At 41.6% G+C, this 19,111-nt stretch overlaps 1 protein-coding gene across 1 annotated transcript in view; it reads right to left on the reverse strand.

The window, feature by feature from the left end:
- Nucleotides 1-6,596, reverse strand: part of LOC126236780 (uncharacterized) — a 70,576-nt gene extending 63,980 nt beyond the window's left edge. Inside the window, exon 1 of the mRNA XM_049946362.1 lies at nt 5,355-6,596. Coding sequence (XP_049802319.1) covers nt 5,355-5,462 — 108 coding nt within the window. The 5' untranslated portion in view covers nt 5,463-6,596. The remainder of the gene's footprint in view (nt 1-5,354) is intronic.
- Between the last annotated feature and the right edge of the window lie 12,515 nt (nt 6,597-19,111).

Raw genomic sequence — 19,111 nt, forward strand, 5'->3', positions numbered from 1 at the left:
AGACAAGCTGTTAGCGAGTGGCTGCCAATGACTTCGTATCTAACTACCAAATATTTGAGTTCCCTGAATTAAATTTAGCTATTTCACATACTACTTCAACAGAACTGTAGAGACGAAACTGATGCAACAAATCAGAAATCACCTAAATACTCGGAATTACCACGACAGGTCAGCGCTAGAACAATGAGTTGTTCACGTGATATTTATTGGACTGTTACCTGCAAACACGTGCCACGTCAGTGCTCTTGGAAGAGAGCTGTGGCGGTGACGTGGCTCTTTTATTGTTCCCGCTTAGTGATTTGCGAAGTTGGAAAAAAATCGACATTCGTAAAGAAAGGTATGAAAGCAAAGGACATTCACGCCGATTTCCAGAATACACTGGAGGACTCTGATGCTTCACATTCAACTGTTGAGAAGTGGACGAATGAATTAAAATTTGGTCGGAAGAGCTTAGATGGTGATCCGCGTAGTGGTCGGCGAAAATGTGTCACTACTCCTGAAATCATTGCAAAAGCACACAAAATAGTAATGGAGGATCACCGATTGAATGTGCGTAAAATTGCTCACGCTTGCCAGATGTCATCGGAAACGGTATATCACTTTTTATGTGAAGAATTAGACATGAAAATATTATCTGCAAGATGGGTGCCACGACTCTTGACGCTGGATCAAAAATGCATGAGAGTGGACATATCGGAACGATGTTGGGCCCCTATTACGAGAAACGGACAACATTTTTTGCGCCGGTTTGTGACTGCAATTGAAACTTTGGTGCACCACTATACACCAGAGACAAGACAACAGTCAAAGCAGTGGAAACATGCTGATTTTCCGCCACCAAAGAAAGCAAAGACAATTGCTTTGGCGGGAAAGGTCGTGGCATCAGTGTTCTGGTATGCGAAGAGGATTCTGTCTGTAGATTATATCCCAACTGGGCAAACAATTACTGAAGGATAATGTGGTAACCTTCTGGACCAATTGCAACAAAAGATACGCGGCCCGGTTTAGCAAATAGGAAAGCCATCTTCCATCAAGACAATGCTCGCCCGCACACACGTGCTATCGCCATGGCAAAATTACACGAACTAAGCTATGAATTGTTGCCACACCCGTCTTATTCACCTGATATGGCTCCGTCAGACTTCCATCTCTTCCCAAAAACTGAAAATTTTTCTTGGTGGACGAAGATTCACTTCAAAAGAAGAATTGATAGTCGGAGTTGACAACTATTTTACAGGGCTGGAGGGAACATTTTCGAGATGGCATCAAGGCACTGGAACATCGTTGGACCAAGTGCATTAATCTGCAGGGAGACTATACCAATAAATAAAAGTTTCAGTGATGTAAGTACTTTTTTCTACTCCGTTCCGAGAACTTTTCAAACCACTCTCGTATGCGAAGCTGTGTGCTAGCCTGAAGGACAATGTTCCTCAAAATGTTGTGTGTCACGCCCCACTCCACAGGAGCATTTGATATCAGTAGAGGCCCCTAATTGGAGAAACTACGGTTTGTCAGTGTCAGTTTCTGAAATCTACGTTGCTTAGGTTATCTTGTGTAAACTTTCTTCTTAGACAGTAAAACTTTTTACACTTCTAGTAGTGCGTGTGCCCCAATTTGGCATTAAACAAGACACTACTTTGTGTTTTAACCCACACGTGTGACCTTAGTCGTTTGTAGCTATTATTTCAGAGCTTTCGTTCCTGTTCTACAGTTTTCTAACCCTTCCTTCTTTTATATGGTTTTACGTGAGTAATTATACTTGCAGCTCTCGTGTTCACCTTCTTATGAATGAACTGAACTTTCAACGTAGATAAAATGAGGTTTGTTAGGTTATGGGAATGTCTCCCCTGACAGTGCTCGACATACACGACATTGATTCAAACTACAGGATGTTCCTGAATAATCTCTACAATTGCGATCACATATGTTTCAGAAATGAGGATTGGTAGAAAGGTAAGGTTGGCGCCATAATATTCACACACAGCTGAAGCTTTAGTAGACGTTTAACAGAGTTCACTGTGTGCTCCATATGCAGCACGCTGTGTATCTAAGCGATATTCCAAATCCTCTCATATCCGGCCTTGACATTCCTCATTGACATGTGCATTTGCTCCTGTGATTCGAGCTCGCAGTTCCTGCAGTTCGCGCACCGCGTTCTGGTACACAGCATACTTCATAAATCCCCAAAGAAAAAAAAATCTAGCAGGATTATGTGCGGAGACTTCGGGGGCGAAGAAATGGTTCCTCCTCTGCCAATCCAGCGCCCTTGAACTTGAGCCCTGAACCATCTGAACGATCGATGCAAAGTGAGGAGTGGTACCACCCTGCTGCAGGTTGTAGTTCTTCGACCTGTGTAAATGCAAACGGTTCCAATTCGTCCAGATAAACACAGCAGAAGTTATGGACGCCTTTACAAAGAGAAATGGTGCCACCATACTGTAATTAAACATACAGCATCACATTTTTTTCTTTTGGACTGTCGCACAGATCCATGTTCTGATGTTGGTTCGTTTTATGTTCCCGGACGTATGAAAGAAAGCTTCATTCGTGAACTTAACCTTTTCGGATACTCTGGGTGATCGTCGATGCAATTTGCAAATGCATAGCGTTTTGGCCTTTCACGCTGAGTCGCATGCAGCAGCTGCATTCTGTGGACATGGAGGTTGAGTCTCTTGTGTAACACCATGCACATCATAGGTTTGGCAATCGCAGTTGTTGAGATGCTTGACGGATTGGTTTGGCTGGGCTCCGGATAAACGCATGTTGCATCCGTTCTACATATACATCACTCTTTGTAATACTTCCGGATTCCTTGAATTTTGTGTAACACTGTCTGATGGTCGGATGTGATGGTAGTATACTTCTGTAGCTTGTCCAGAAGTTCCGCTGGATCTGGACGTCAGATTTGTTCGCAATCAACTATTTCCCACAAATTTTGTCATCTAAAGTGATGAAGGTGACCATTCTCTACAATAATTCACTTTCTCAAAGAGAAAAAACCTGTAAGTGTTTGTAAACATTATGCCGTAAACCGCACCTTCTCCATGTCTAAAATGTATGTGATCAACTTTACAGCAATTTGTGGACTTCAACAAAATAGAGAGAAATTCATAAGCAAAGCATGTTTCAGGCAAGGAATTTCCTTATCGCCTAAACTGGAAAATTGAAGGAGTTATGTAATGTTAACATGCTCGAACCACCTTCGTTTTGGTACTTACATTGTAGTGGTTGTCTGTAGTGTAGGTAAGTGCCAATATCGATTGAAGGACCTTAACAGAGCAAGATTCATTCAGTATAGGAGTAAGCTGACCATAGAAGGGATATAGGAAGGGATGTAGCACATGGACCATTTTCAATTCGGAATTATACATACTGAGTGAAGCGATAAGTATAAGTTAGCAATGTGCTTTGGGTCCACAGATGACGAGAAAACTTATCACTGCCTTTCAATCCAGTCTGTACTAACGGCATTTGAGAAATAATACATCAGTCCTAACTATGTTAGCATACTGCGATTTATGCACCTGCTTATTACAGTTTCCATTAGACTGTTATCAGCATATTGAGAAATTCAGAATTGAAAGACGAGTCAGGCAGGGAGTTGGCATAGTACCAAAACTAATCTCAGCCGTAGAGGGGAAAATACCAAAACCATTCTCAGCAGCAGAGTGGAAAATCAATGACTGACATATTGTGAACTGACAAATCAAAACATAAACACTCTAAAGAGAACGCGATTTTGAAATTACGAAAAATGAAAATAAAGAATGCATATCTTTTTGCAGTCAATACAGTTTAAACCAAACCAGAACTATGTTCTACGTTTGTTGAAGTAGTTTACTCAATTCCTCGTGTGACTTACGATAAACTAGACATATAGTAGTGGTCTTAAGGTAGACAGAATGCAGTTGGGTGAATATTTTTGTTTCGAGTCACAAATCAATCACTCATCACAACTAGCTGATTACGATCGTATTTAAAAACGAGAGCTGTAGGTTTCTTGTCTTGAATATATTGTGAAGCTGTTTCAATAATAGTATAATATCTCAGTTTCTGCAACAATCTTTGGTAGTTTCGGAGATTAATAACATTAATTATTTTGCAGTGTAATTCTTGCAATATCTGGTGAACTAAAGCCTTAATGGTATGCATAGTTGAGCAACTTTTCTAAATAACAAGGAACATTTGATCTAATTTTAATGTGGTGTTGAGAAAGTCAGCTTCCGTAAACTAAAGAAAATATTCTTTTACTTTTTAACGCTTCTATGAAACAGCATTGGACAATGCGCAACTGGTTCGACCAACTAGTGGCCATCATTAGACTAAAAGCACGTGCTGCAAGTATCTACTCTAAATAAAAGAACTGCAACGTCACAATACGGTTTCTACACCTACTTCTACACACTTACGCAGTACCCTTCATTAGTGATTCCCTTTACTCGCGAATAAAAGGAGGGGCAAACGACGATCTATATTTCTCCGTACGATCCCTAATTTCTCTTATCTTGTCTTTCCAGTCCTTCCGCGAAATGGCGGCAGTAGCATCGGTTTGCAGTCAGTTTCAAATGCCAGTTCCCTAAATTTTCTCGACAGTGTTTCGCAGAAACAACATCGCCTTCCCTCCAGGGATCGTCATTAAATATCACGAAACTTCTACGCGACACTCGCATGCTGATCGATACTGCCGGTAAAAAAATCTAGCTGTAGCCCTCTGAATTACTTCTCTCTCTTCCTTTAATCTGACCTGGTTTGAGTCCGGAACCACGGGGCTGCCACGGACGCAGGTTCGAATCCTGCCTCGGGCATGGATGTGTGTGATGTCCTTAGGTTAGTTAGGTTTAAATAGTTCTAAGTCTAGGGGACTGATGACCTCGGATGTTAAGTCCCATAGTGCTTAGAGCCGTATTTTTGACCTGGTGGGGCCTCAAACAATCGAGTAATATGCTAAACTAGGTCGTACCAGTGACGTAAATGTGGTCACCTTTACAGATCAACTAGAATTTTCTAAATTCACCCAAAAGAACAAGAGCTGTTGACAACTATTGGCTTGACGAAATCGGTTATGCATTGTGAAATGCATTTCAAATTGTGCTGTAAGGAAATAGAACGTAATCAATCAAGCACATACAAGTATGTCCATTGAAAATATATTTCTTCTTATGTGGAAAATATCGCAGTAAGATATGTCGGCAATTATTAACATCTGTGCTGTGTGTGGTTAAACTGAGAACGATCAAGTCTTTCTGAATGTAAGGAAACTGCCAGTTGTTAGGGCCGGGCCACTGAAGTAACATATCTTGTTCGAAGGACTGCGGCCTACATAAGGGAGTTAAGACGTGTGCGGCGGCACTCACCGACTCCGGCGACCGGGTGGTGGGCGCGTTGGGGACCGCCTCGTCGCGGCCGCCGGTCGCAGACTGGCCTCCAGGGGCGGCGCCCGCGCCCTGCGTCGATTCCACCATCGCTGGGCAGCCACGACTCTCCAGCGGGTAGTCACGCTCCAGACTGCACGCCGGTGTTGCTACTCACTACAGTGAGCTTTCGATGGCGAATGGAAGGTCGTTTATAAAAACCGTTTGTAGCATTCGGCCAGTGGACGATTGAACGAGTGGCACTCTAACATCGTCTTTCACTTTTGATGAACAGTCTGCCTTATTCGTCCTCAACTTCGGTGCAGGTATTTACAAGTACCAAATATTTTACTACGTTCACATCTGTCGCACAATGCACCATTTCAGGCACGCGATTTCTTTAAAAAGCTACGAAAACAATAATTACAGCAACGACGAATTTTATAGTAAACACTTTCTCTCTTGTCGTAAAATAGTGATACGCGGACAAATGAGAGGAGCATCCGTCACAATACGTTGTCTCCGATGAAGATGGTGACTGCAGCTCATTCGACGACAGCTGAGCCGGCAAGATGAAGAGGGGTGTCAACAACTCCTTCGTCACGCTTCCTGCTGACTTACTCTGATTACACGGTACATCTCCTAAATGCCAACTGATCACTCAAGGGAAATTCCAGTCTGTACATATGATGTTTATGAGAAGCACAAAGTGAACGATTGTAAGGAAATTCGAGCGAGAGTAATACACGCACATTAGTGTGGAAAATTCTTCGCACACTCTAATTGCAGCTCAACGATCTTTCGCCGAAATCACTATACATGTATTCTTAAGTTCATGAAGATCGCATATTTACTGGAATGCTTCACTTACACGATCAGGTTATCTTACGTAGAGGTCTCCAGTCTTCTTTACATTGTGCACACGAAAAGAAATTGTCCGCAACAAAAACTTGTGCTTTTCGGATTTACTGCCACCTATTCTCTGGCAAATTGTTTATCGATGCGGTACTGTACGTGCTCCAAATTAAAGAACATAACGTAGAAATTAAAAGCTGCATTCACAAGATCCGAGTTACACAATCGGTCAAAGATTCGGCACTGAACCCTGTTACACCGTGACTTATTCCGAAGATGTGGCCGGATCTTGGAGCTAAGGCTGTCACATGCAGGTTCACTATTCTGTGTCCTCGCTGCTGGAGGGGTCCCACCACAGCCGTGTGCAGACAGACACCTGGCGGTCCCTGCGTCGAGTCTGGCACTAACGGCGCGCCGCGCTGGCCACGTCTGCCTCCGCCTCCGCCTCCTCCGCCTCCCGGCAGCGGCAGCAGGCCACGCATCCCCTCCCACCGCCCACGCGGTCTACAGAAGCGCGTAAGCTGACGCTTTCCTCGTAGGCTAGGCTTGCGACGTTCACGCTGGCTGCAACAGCCTGCATGGTAGTGCCTACGCCCACACACTTACTGATGGATGTTGTTGTCTGGAGTTATTTCTGCTCAGCAGTTAACCATCGACTCAGCGACTGTTCCTACAGCGTTGGCAAACGAGCCTGAGCGTTCAACTAGAATTAGACCGAATGTGCTCGCTGGATTTGAAGTTGCTCTATATCTACGGGGTGTCCTATGCGACCTGGAGACGTGGACTATTCAAGTCACTACTTCAGAGGAACATCAACACACCAACTATGGCTCAATTTTCATCCAGGCACTATTCAATTCTAACGTCGATCAGTTGTAGAATTTTGGAACACGTATTGTTTTCGAGTATAATGACTTTTCTGGACACTAGAAATCTACTCTGTAGGAATCAGCATGGGTTTATAAAAAGACGATCGTGTGAAACTCAGCTCGCGCTATTCGTCCACGAGACTCCGAGGGGCATAGACACGGGTTCCCAGGTAGATGCCGTGTTTCTTGACTTCCGCAAGGCGTTCGATACAGTTCCCCACCGTCGTTTAATGAACAAAGTAAGAGCATATGGACTATCAGACCAGTTGTGTGATTGGATTGAAGAATTCCTAGATATCAGAACGCAGCATGTCATTCTCGATGGAGAAAAGTCTTCCGAAGTAAGAGTGATTTCAGGTGTGCCGCAGGGGAGCGTCGTAGGACCGTTGCTATTCACAATATACATAAATGACCTTGTGGATAACGTCGAAAGTTCACTGAGGCTTTTTGCGGATGATGCTGTAGTATATCGAGAGGTTGTAACAAGGGAAAATTTTACTGAAATGCAGGAGGATCTGCAGCGAATTGACGCATGGTGCAGGGAATGACAATTGAATCTCCATGTAGACAAGTGTAATGTGCTGCGAATACATAGAAAGAAAGATTCTTTATCATGTAGCTACAATATAGCAGGTCAGCAAACGGAAGCAGTTAATTCCATAAATTATCTGGGAGTAGGCATTAGAAGTGATTTAAAATGGAATGATCATATAAAGTTGATTGTCGGTAAACAAAAGAAGTAGGTTACAGTACACTTGTTCGCCCACTGCTTCAATATTGCTCACCAGTGTGGGATATGTACCAGATAGGGTTCATAGAGGCCATAGAGAAGATCCAACGGAGAGCAGCGCGCTTCGTTGCAGGGTCATTTAGTAATCGCGAAAGCGTTACGGAAATGATAGATAAACTACAGTGGAAGATTTTGCAGGAGAAACGCTCAGTAGCTCGGTACGGGCTTTTGTTGAAGTTTCGAGAACATACTTTCACCGAGGAGTCAAGCAGTATATTGCTCCCTCCTACGTATATCTCGCGAAGAGACCATGAGGATAAAATCAGAGAGATTAGAGCCAACACAGAGGCATACCGACAATCTTTCTTTCCACGAACAATACGAGACTGGAATAGAATGGAGAACCGATAGAGGTACTCAAAGTACCCTCCGCCACACACCGTCAGGTGGCTTGCGGAGTGTGGATGTAGATGTAGATTCATCGCTTTCGAACTGCACAACGAAATTAAACATTCAGTTCTTCGAAACGCTGTATTTTTCTCCTACTGCAACGCGTAACATCGAAATTTGGTTCAGAGCTGCTTACAACCTTCCTCTGTAATGGTGAAAAAGGGTGGCATACTGAGACGTCAACCTCGGACTCGGCGACACTGCCAACAGGTATCCGCACATGCGAAAAAAAAAAAAAAAAAAAAAAAAAAAAGCCAGACACTTCTGAAGTTCATGTGAGCTGTAGTGATTTCACATTGGTACCAAATTACACCTGAATTCTGCCCAATGGCACCGCGGACGTGTCACATGACGGGAAGGTCATCGCAGCACATTTTACTCGCATTTCACCCCTTATTTTGACGCCTCTGTGATGGAGTCAGAGCCGCGACGTTCAGCGTTGAAATCACGCAGTTTTCTTACCGGTGGCGAAGAAATTCTTTCCTTTGGCATCGATTCCTATACATTTCGTGGCCTAAAACGGCAGTTGGGCGTAGGATCAGCAATAGAGCTACGTTCTTCAGAGCCAGTGACACTGCACACATTGTGGCGGTTTTGCGTATCATCAACATGGACAAATGCAATGAATATGGATGATATGATACTGTATGGTATTCTGATTTTTGAATTCACTCTGATATTTAGCAGTTGCATTGTTTTGATTTTCTAAATGATACTGACAATATTATACACATGTATAATGCAATATTCGTACTACAACTTCTCCCGGATAATTATTTTGTTCAAATTGCACAAGAATTCCACCTGACGTAGTGTAGTAATGTTGACTGTAAGTTGTGTTCATATCACTAAAATTACAGATCGTACATCAGAGCTTTTATAATTTTTGTCTTCGATTGATTTAATTATCCTTAGCAAATTGATCATGAAAAGGAACCACAGAAAACCACCCGCACACAACACTGACGTATGCTACCAGAAACATTTTTCTCCGTGATTCGTGCTTAGTTTCATTTTGGCCTCATACATAAGCAATGAAATCTTGTAAACAAAAAATACCATCAGCACTGTTCTTAGAAGATGCAGTCTGATTCGATTAATTTTTTTTTTTTTATAAATGGAGTTCAGTACCACCGGTGCACATTTATTTCTTAAACGTCGGAATATTGTTTGCAGTTTCAAGTAATTTAAATTTGGCGCTCAGATAAAAGTTAAGATGGCGGCCAACAAAAGATAGAGGATTTCTTTTTTAATTAAGATTTTCCTTTGCTCAATAAATAATAAATCATTTAAATTGATGCCACCAAAACAAATTATTAATACTGTTTTGCAAATTAGTTTAACGCAAACCCTTGATATTTCGACCAGAAGTACAGACGAAGTTGCTATATAATCGCAACAAACAATGGCTGCGCTTCTTGCAGCTATGATGAAACAATTAATACAAAATTATAATTAAAATAGGAAGTGATTTTTCAATAATTAATCATAAATAGTTTTTTACCAGCAAATGAACATAAAACTACAATAATTTTACGTTAAATATTTTTCATTCAACAGACCTCAAATCGATTCGCGTCTTGCGTCGGCGACGTACATCAGAAGAAGACGACAAAAGGGTACAAAACAAAAGAAAAGAATGACATACATTAACAAAGACTGTGAGACAAATATTTTCTCCGTTTTACATAATTATCATCTTTTTAAGAAATAATTACATAATTGAATGAATATTATTGAGTTACGTAATTTTCCACACGTTCATATTCCACTCGTAATAAAATAATATATATATATCGTGGATGTTATAACATCCCTCGGTTCACTCAGCCCTCCTCTAAGGGGCTGTGGGCCAGTACGCTACTGAACGTGATCGCATCCGTCCGGAGCGCAGCAGGACTGAAATGTTTGCACTGGTGTACAGGTTTGAATCACTAAGGACCGTCTGAAACCTCTCGAAGAAATTTGAACTTGATTCTAAGCAGCAAAGGATGTTTATGCTTTTTCAGCCCTCCTGTTTCGCACCCTCCTGTGATATGATCACAACCGTGCACCCGTGCACAAATAAAACGGCGAAGTGTCCCTGTACGAGCACCATTTCGGGAACACCCTCGATATCACCAACCCACCTTCGTAGGGCGCCTGAAAAATGTGCCTCAAGAGATAGAACCCATGGCGGCAGTCCCAGGCAAGCAGGTTACGTTGCTGCTCTTGCGCCTGCTAGTGGGCCTTCCGGCATCAAAGTGGTATGCAGGGGGTTGCCTGCGTGAAAGGGCTGGGGTGGTCTGTGCTCAGATACTTTTTTAAATGCTCAACAAAGGCGGATAAGTGGCAACGAGACTGTTGCCAAACTGAGGGGTCTTAGAAGAACACTTTGCCCTTCTGTTCACACATGTGTCAGTGGTGCGCTCTCTGTTATCACGCCACAACAAGGCATCAAACAGGAAAATTGAAAAAGCGTAAACACCTTTTGCTCCTTCGGCATTAAGATTTCGTTGAAAGGCCTCTATTGGTTCTACCTTGCACACCAGAGCAAATTTGTGGTCGCCCTGCACTCCAAATGGACCTGATCACATTTATCGCGGTTGACGACCCCTGACGCCAGAGAAGGGTTGAAGCGTCCGGGAGGTGTCAGCAATGCCAAAGATAGTCAAGAACTTCGCCCTGTTGCTCATCACACAGCGTACTGTCGTCTACAGCAGCGGGAGTGTGGGAGTCAATGCCCAAAGGGAAGGGGTGGTTTTACTGACGTTCGTTATGCCACCTCCTAAGGATTTTTCTTGTGTATTCTGAGCGGCAGGGTGTTTGAAATCTTTCCTTTGGCGACCCTTGAGGAAACCGCGTGATTTCAACGCTGGGTGTCGCGCCTCTGAGCTTCATCACAGAGGCTTCAGAATAAGGGATGAAATGTTGTTAATAGGGTGTGTGCTGACCTTCCCATTGTGTGAGACGTCTACGGGCAGAATTTTGGTGAAATTTAGTACCAATGTGACATTATTATACCTCACATAAACATTTTGTCGCTTGCGTCGATACTTTGCTGTTTGAAACGTCGCCAAGGAGCCGTATCAGGATGCAGGGAATTTCTTTATGACAATTTGTATTCATCAAGGATGTAACAATAATGGAATCTCCCCAGATTTTTATTTAACTGACAACTTACCTGATCCGAAGTTACCTATCAAGCAGATCGGAACAATAGTTCAAACCATTATCTTCGGAAGGCTGAGACTGGAATCCCTGCAGAGCTTGCATGATTTTCGTTGTCTACGAGTTCCCATAAACCATTACGGTATACTGATAATTTTTCGTTTTTGGACAGTCTGACTACAACTGAATGAAACACAATTTTCGTGCCATACGCGTTTCGCATTTATTGTATGCAAGGCATCTTCAGTGGCAGATTGCGTGGACTATTTTCTACATATTACGCTTCTGTTTCATTTCACAGCACTGGGAACAGAAGCATAATTCCTAGAAAATCGTCCACGCAATCTGCCACTGAAGATGCGTTTCACAGAATAAAGGCCAAACACGTATGGCACGAAAATTGTGTTTCATTCTGTTGTAGTCAGACAGTCCAATAAAATAAAAATTATCCATATACCGTAATATTACACGCAACTGAGGAAGACAGGAATACCAAAGTTGAAAATGTTCCCATAATCCACTTTACGCGCGTATTGGCACAGCCATGCTAGCGCCAGTTTCGTCTCTTAGACGCTCTCCAACTTATTATACTGCCTTTAATGCGGACATGTAATTCAGATAGTCCTTTTTATTGGGTACAGCTGAATACCAAATCTTAGGCTCACAGCTGAAGCGCCCACCTACAATCGGCGCTGAAGTTCCTGATGGTAAAGGACTACTGGAAATTAAACAATCCAAGATGTCGCTCGCGTGACACATATAAATGGAGGGTGACGTTGGTTGGTAGTTCGATTGTACGAGAAGTCAGCAAAATAGAAGGATAAGTTTTTAAAAAATTATTAAAAACTCAAATGTTCCACGTTGGTGGGACCAGTTAAGTTGTGCCTTGTACCTACCCCCCCCCTCCCCCTCCTTCTCCGCCCCATCCACCTACACCCCCTCTCCAGCCATTCACAGCCTAGTACTTTAGCAGCAATTGAAATTAAACAGTTAGTCACAGTGAAGTCCCTGAGCACTCATACTGGCCATGCTCTGAAGTGTCCAAACGATCTGAATTTTTTACACCATGCTGAAAAGCATTTATCTAAAATAACAATAAAAAACTGCAACTTTCAGTGTTTCCAAATTTAAAATAATTCAACAAGTCAGACACACACACACACACACACACACACATACACACACACACAGACAAAGTTTACGCTACGAACTTACAGGTTAAGCAGCAATTGTGATCAGTGTTCGAGAACTGTACCATAGTGTAGGGCACAAAATACCCATAGTCCGCGGCTCGTCGTCTTGCGATAGCGTTCTCGCTTCCCGCACACGGCGTCCCGGGTTCGATTCCCGGCGGAGTCAGCGATTTTCTCTGCCTCGAGATGACTGGGTGTTTTGTGTCTATCATCATCATTTCATCTTCATTCACCCGCAAGTCGCCGAAGTGGCTTTAAAGAACTTGTGGTGCGGCGGCCGAACCGCCCCGCGAGGGGTCTCCCGGACACCAATGCCATACGCTCATTATTCATTAACAGACCCATAAATGAAATATTTTCTACATCTTAATTGTTCTATGATGGAACATCTTGGAAGATTTAAACTATGTGCCAGACCAGGACTCGAACCCAGGATCGTTGTCTTTCGTGAGGAAGTGCCCTACCGACTGAGCTACCCTGGCACGATTCAGAACCGGTGATCACAAACGTATTTACGACAATATCTCTTCTCTTACCATCGAAACTTCTGTGACGCTTTTAAAGTGTCACAATCAACATAAGATTACCCAGCCAACGGGTTGCACGTAACTGTTAGGTACATTAACCTAGGTTTCGACACCTACTAAGGGTGTCTTCATCAGAATGAAGTTTTGATACATCCTATAAAATTATACATAGAAAATTAGCTATGACAAAAACATATTAACTAAAATGACGATTTTATTCACATACAAATGTTACTTACGCAAGATTACATTACTAAACAGTAGTAGTCAGAATTTGGAGCAGCTATGCTCAAGTCAAAAGTGAAATAAACCATTCCAACCTTTGCCACGTGTGCTCAATTGGGAGCAATATCAGACTGATAGGCCCTGTGGCCTGATTGCTGCCACGAAATCAATATAAGCTGTCCCGCCCATCAGGTGCGAACAGTGACACGTCCGCTTTTGAAACATCATAACAGGAATAACTGGAAAAAGACAGTTAATTTTAAAAAAACAAAACATAAAGGAAGCGAGCCCAATGCCTATTTCAAAATACACAATAGTCAAGCAAATTAAGTATAACTATGAGCGATCTGTTAGGCTTTACAGAAGTTACTATTAAGCAAAGAACAAAGTGTCATAGAACAGTTTTGCAAACAGCTGTACAATCCCGAAAACATTTGCGTGAAGGTAACTTTAGCAGCACATCTCTATGAGAATCGTAGAAAATGATGTTCCGGAAACAAAAGCAGGAAAAATATAGTAAAAAATAGTATACATAGTAATCAAAATTCCGCGAGCAGTGGGTTCAAACCCTTTGAAAAATTTTAGTTACGTAGTTGTAAATGTTCATTGAGGATGAGGCCTTCGCTCTTAGAATTACTCGTAAGCTTGAACCTCTCCAGCTCTTCGAGTACATCGAGTCTAGGACCATTCTTTTCTCTATGTAAAATGGAAATTTCTTCAGTGCATTTTGATTTGTGTCCGGAAATAAGCAAATGATCAGCAAAAGTAGAACTGTGCCTTTCTCTCCCAACAAATGTTCCCTGTACCTGAAACTAAAAGTCATTCCAGTCTGTCCTATATAATAAACGGAACACGTATCACAAGTGATTTTATGTACGCCTGGATTGTGTATAGGAGCAACTGTGGACATGAGATTGTGAATGAGATTCTTTTGCATGTTATTGTTCGTGGAAAAGGCAACTTTGAATTCGTATTTTTTTTTTTTGTCTGAAGACGACGAATTTCATACGAAATATTTCCTAAAAATGGAATCGAGAAAGCAGTTTTGTACTTGTTCCTGCCAGAAATAGCACTGCTGACTAGAGTTGTCACTTTAAATTTGCATGATGAATGGCTGAAGGAGGAATGCTTTCTTATGGGAATGAGGATGCAGTGAACTAGCGCGCACAATTTGATCTTGATTAGTGGCTTTTCGAAAAATACCGAATGAAAGTCTGTCATTGTAAATAACAATACTCAGGTCCCAGTTAATTGGCTGACGGCCGTTATTTTCTAATTCACAAATGAAGCTGATTTTTTTCATGAAGACTATTAAAAATTTCAAACAAATGCTGAATTCCTTCCCGGGAACCAGTGTATATGATCAAAATGCTGCCTACGTACCGAGAATAAGACAAAATACCAAGATCAATAGTTGAAAAATTATTGAATAATTTATCTTCCAGCAAATTAATGGAAATATCGGCCAAGATGCCGGGCTGTGGGTTAGCCATTGCCAGGGCGTCAGGCTGATGGTATTATTTGCCCTGAACAAAAAAAAGTTGTATTTTACTTCTGTTCTTAGCAGGCTAATCAGGTCAGTGATTTGCTCATCAGGAATACCATTTTTAAAAGTAAGTAATTTTTTTCAACGATGTCAATGGTTCTAGAAAGAAATTTTCACTATACAGCGGAGTGTGCGCTGATATGAAACTGTGTGCCGGACCGATACTCGAACTCGGGATCTTTGCCTTTCGCGTGCAAGTGCTCTACGGACGGTGCACTTGCCCGCGAAAGGCAAATGTCCCGAGTTCGAGTCTCGGTCCGGCACACAGTTTTAATCTGCCAGGAAGTTTCATGTCAATGGTTGTTTGGACAGAATATAGGTTCCTAATATCTAATAAGAGCAATTTGGTATCTTGATCACACTGCAGATCTTTGAGTTTACTTATCATATTTTGACTTTTGACGAAAGAATAATTATTTCGAGAAACAAAGGACTTGATTTATTTTTTCGCGGAGAAATCTTGCTAACTCATTATATGCACTGTTCGTGCTGCTCACAGTGGGACGTATCGGATGGTGACTTTTATGTACTTTACACTGTGAACGCAATTTTGGGGCCTCTAGATTCATATTATTAAGCTGTTTTTTATGAAACGGTTTGAGCAAATGCGCAGCACTAATTTGTTTTTGTATCATGGGCGTCGGATCCTCATCTATCTGTGAAACATTATTCTCGTCAAAAAATTGTAAAGTTTTAGACACGTATTCGTTCTGAGTAGCAACGATTAAAGCATTCCTTTTGTCAGACTTCGTTATAAGAGCATTGTTCTCTTTTAGCTGGAGATTGAAATTTCTAATCAATTTCTTATCACAATCAAGTTGACAGGAGTTTTTAACTGCTTAATTCTAAAAAATACTACATTCGTTATGAGCTACCCTCGTTTGTCGAGAACCGAATTTTCATTTCGCTTTTTAATTGAGCACAGTTGCTCTAAATTCTGACTACTGCTTTATAGTAATGTAGTGTTACGTAAGTAACCTATGTACATCAACAAAATTATCATTTTAGTTAATATGTTTTTGTCATACATAATCTGCTATCTATTATTTTATAGGATTTACCAAAATTTCGTTCTCATGAAGACATTCTTAGTAGGTGTCGAAACCAAGGTCAATGTACCTAACAGTTACATGCAACAGGTTGGCTGTATAATCCTATGTTGAAAGTAGTATATGGTTGCTGAGCAACAGCCATGTTTAACACTATAAGTGTCACAATGTTCATTCTAATTCTGAAAGGTCTGCAAAAATATGTTAGCAACATAATGTTCTATCAATATTATTTTCTTACATTACCAAAAATATCGATGTGCTCGCCCCCCTCCCCCCTACACACACACACACACACACACACACACACACACACACACACACACACGTTGTTTATATCAAGTGTTGCAATCATATCTCTACGTCTAAAATACATCAAGGGTGTTCTGTTTTTTTAATGGTCCGTGTAAATGAAATTCTGACACCTTTCTTACCCATACTGTAAACTGAGCGTCATTGGTAACTTGACATAATGGTGGTCACCTGTAAATTGACCGTTATTGCCACGTGGGTCACCTGTAAACAGACGATCATTGTCTCCTCAGGTATAACGGCGGATATCCTGTAAAATAACAGAAATTTCCACCCACGGGTAAGTTGTCACCTTGTAAAATGACCATCAAGGTGTTCACAGAAGTAATGGTGGTCACCGTGCAAACTGACCATCATTGTCCCTTCTGACTATTATTGTCACCAGGAGTGCTTTCGAAATGGTCATTTGGCAGCATATTTTCATCGATATGTCGACTTTAAGCTGTAAGTTAACCAAATCCCGTTTGCAACGTTATGTACCCAGTACTTATGTATTTTGATGAAATTAGGGTGTGGTAAAAATGTCGTATTATGCTCGTTGACTAACAAAAAATTTATTTCAGAAGTGCCAATATTCGAACTACGTGTATTTTGAGCAGAAATGCAGACAATTTGGATGTGGAATTATTTAATTTGAGGGTCCACTGTGCCTGCAATGTGTTGTACGATAATAGAACACTGCTCATCAAGAAAGTGCTGCTTAACCGAAGAGTTTTAGCAATAGTACCATTATGCAAGAACAAGTAAGTTGCCTGCTGTATTTTCTAGATGTCAACCTTTCATCTCTATCTTATCCCACAATTGTGTTCAATCAGATATCATCTTATTCCAGTCCATCTCTGTCTCGGGTCATGTTGTACAGTATTTAAAAATTTTGCAGTATGAGGTTCCCCTTAAATATTCTGAAAATATGCAGGTTAAGCGATACGCCACAACAATTACCTCGTCAAAACACATTCTCCTCAACCTATAAAGTGCGTGACTAGTTCGTTTGTCGGCGTTTCTACATGTTGTATAATGATTAGATTTTTTGTTATTGTTTCGTAAATAAGAGGGTTGATTGGAAAGTAAGGAACGATCGGTCGCGAAATGGAAACCACAGTGAAAATCGAAAGTGTTTTCTATGAACATTTAGTTACTCCTTCCAGGTACTTCTCTACATAGTCGTCGCTCCGACTTAGACATTTTTTGGAGCGTTATACCATATTTCCAACAACATCGTCATAGAAGGCAGCCACCTGTGCTTTCTGATAATTCTTTACCCTGGTCTATAGCGCGTAGCCTGCACCCAAGTGTTTTCTTCGTATCTAGCGTTTGATGTGAACAGAGATGATACTGAGGACGAGCCTATTAGGGCTGTGTTGTGGGCGATCGAACACTTCTCATCGAAAAGGCTGCAGGAGCGTCTTCACTGCCCCTGCAGAGTGTGGATGAGAATTACCTTGAAGAAGGAAGTGCGTGGCAGTTGTGTTAGGTGGGCTGCATTCATTAAGGCGAAGCCTCTCAGCGGGCCTAACTACAAGGCGGGAGACATTGTTGTTCTAGGCACCTTTACTCGCTCACAGTGCGCTCACAGTTGAAAAGAGCGCCTTGATACCATCGACGGGCATACTAGAGACACTGACCAAAACTTCTGTGAAAAGCCTCGTCGGATTTTCACAGTGGTTTCCATTTCACGACCGATCGTTCCTCACTTTCTGAATAAATTTTTGAGAAATAAACTTTATAAAGTCTTGGCAACATATTTCCGATCAGTGAACGTTGCAGTCTTTCCTAAAGTTGGTTTTGTACGTAACCTCGAATAAGCCTGAAATATTTGTAATAAAAAGCAACAATTGCCATTCCCTACAATCGACTATTATTTCTAGTGGAGAACATGACGTATTGTCTTCTTTCCCCCCAAACTGGCACTTTACACTTTTGAGCATAGCCAATATGGCTGCTGTGGGGCCACATTGTGACTGGCTGTTTCATTTTAATGACTACTGAGAAACTAGGATGTGATTGACTGGAGGGTGAGTTTAGGGGGAAAGTGACAAGGAGGGAAGGGGTTGAAAAGCACAAATGGGCTAATTCCACCTTTGGATGTCATAAGCTTTTCAAATATTTTAATTTTTCTTTTCTTTTTTTTGCTTGCTATCATCTTGCTTCTTAAAGATCTTTTTAAATTTCGTACCAAACTGATCTTATGTTTTTTAGTTTATCGCTGTCCGCCATCTTGACTTCTTGACTTTTTGACCACCGCCAGTGACTGCAGGACCGTGACTGCAGCACTGCGGCTGCAGTGCCGACTAACGGTGGAAGCTTCAACTATAATCCAAAGAGGTGGTAGCCACGTTACAAGGTAAAAGCATACCGCGTGGGCACTGTGACGTTCTTTTAACATTAGACGTGAAGCGTTCTTTGATTATGAAGCAATGTGATGTATATAATATTTGATCATCATTATCGTTATCATTTGTGCAGGAGTGCTTCAAGCATCAAAATAGGAAACTTCGATCTCTCTGAGGAAATGATTTCTCATCCACGGCATTAGACCCACAATGACAGATTGGCAGCAGGCAATCTCTGATCATAAATAAACGCTGATCTCTTGGATTAACTTGCAAATATGTGACATTTTCTGTGCTGTCGTGAAAGATAAAGATTATGACAGGTCGTCTCTTAAATGATGCCAGAGGTTTCGTGATTATGTTGTTAGTTTTCTTAACTTTCACGTACTTCATTCGAAGTAGTAGAAATGAAGCTAAATTCACTTTCCAGTCAACTGAGCCCCTGTTCTTAGAGCATTGTAGTTGTTTCTCTCCACTCTGCATGTTGGTACCAGTTACAATCGTTTCATTGATCTGACGTC

The sequence above is a fragment of the Schistocerca nitens genome, chromosome 1 (genome assembly GCF_023898315.1).
Source record: "Schistocerca nitens isolate TAMUIC-IGC-003100 chromosome 1, iqSchNite1.1, whole genome shotgun sequence".
Taxonomy (NCBI): domain Eukaryota; kingdom Metazoa; phylum Arthropoda; class Insecta; order Orthoptera; family Acrididae; genus Schistocerca; species Schistocerca nitens.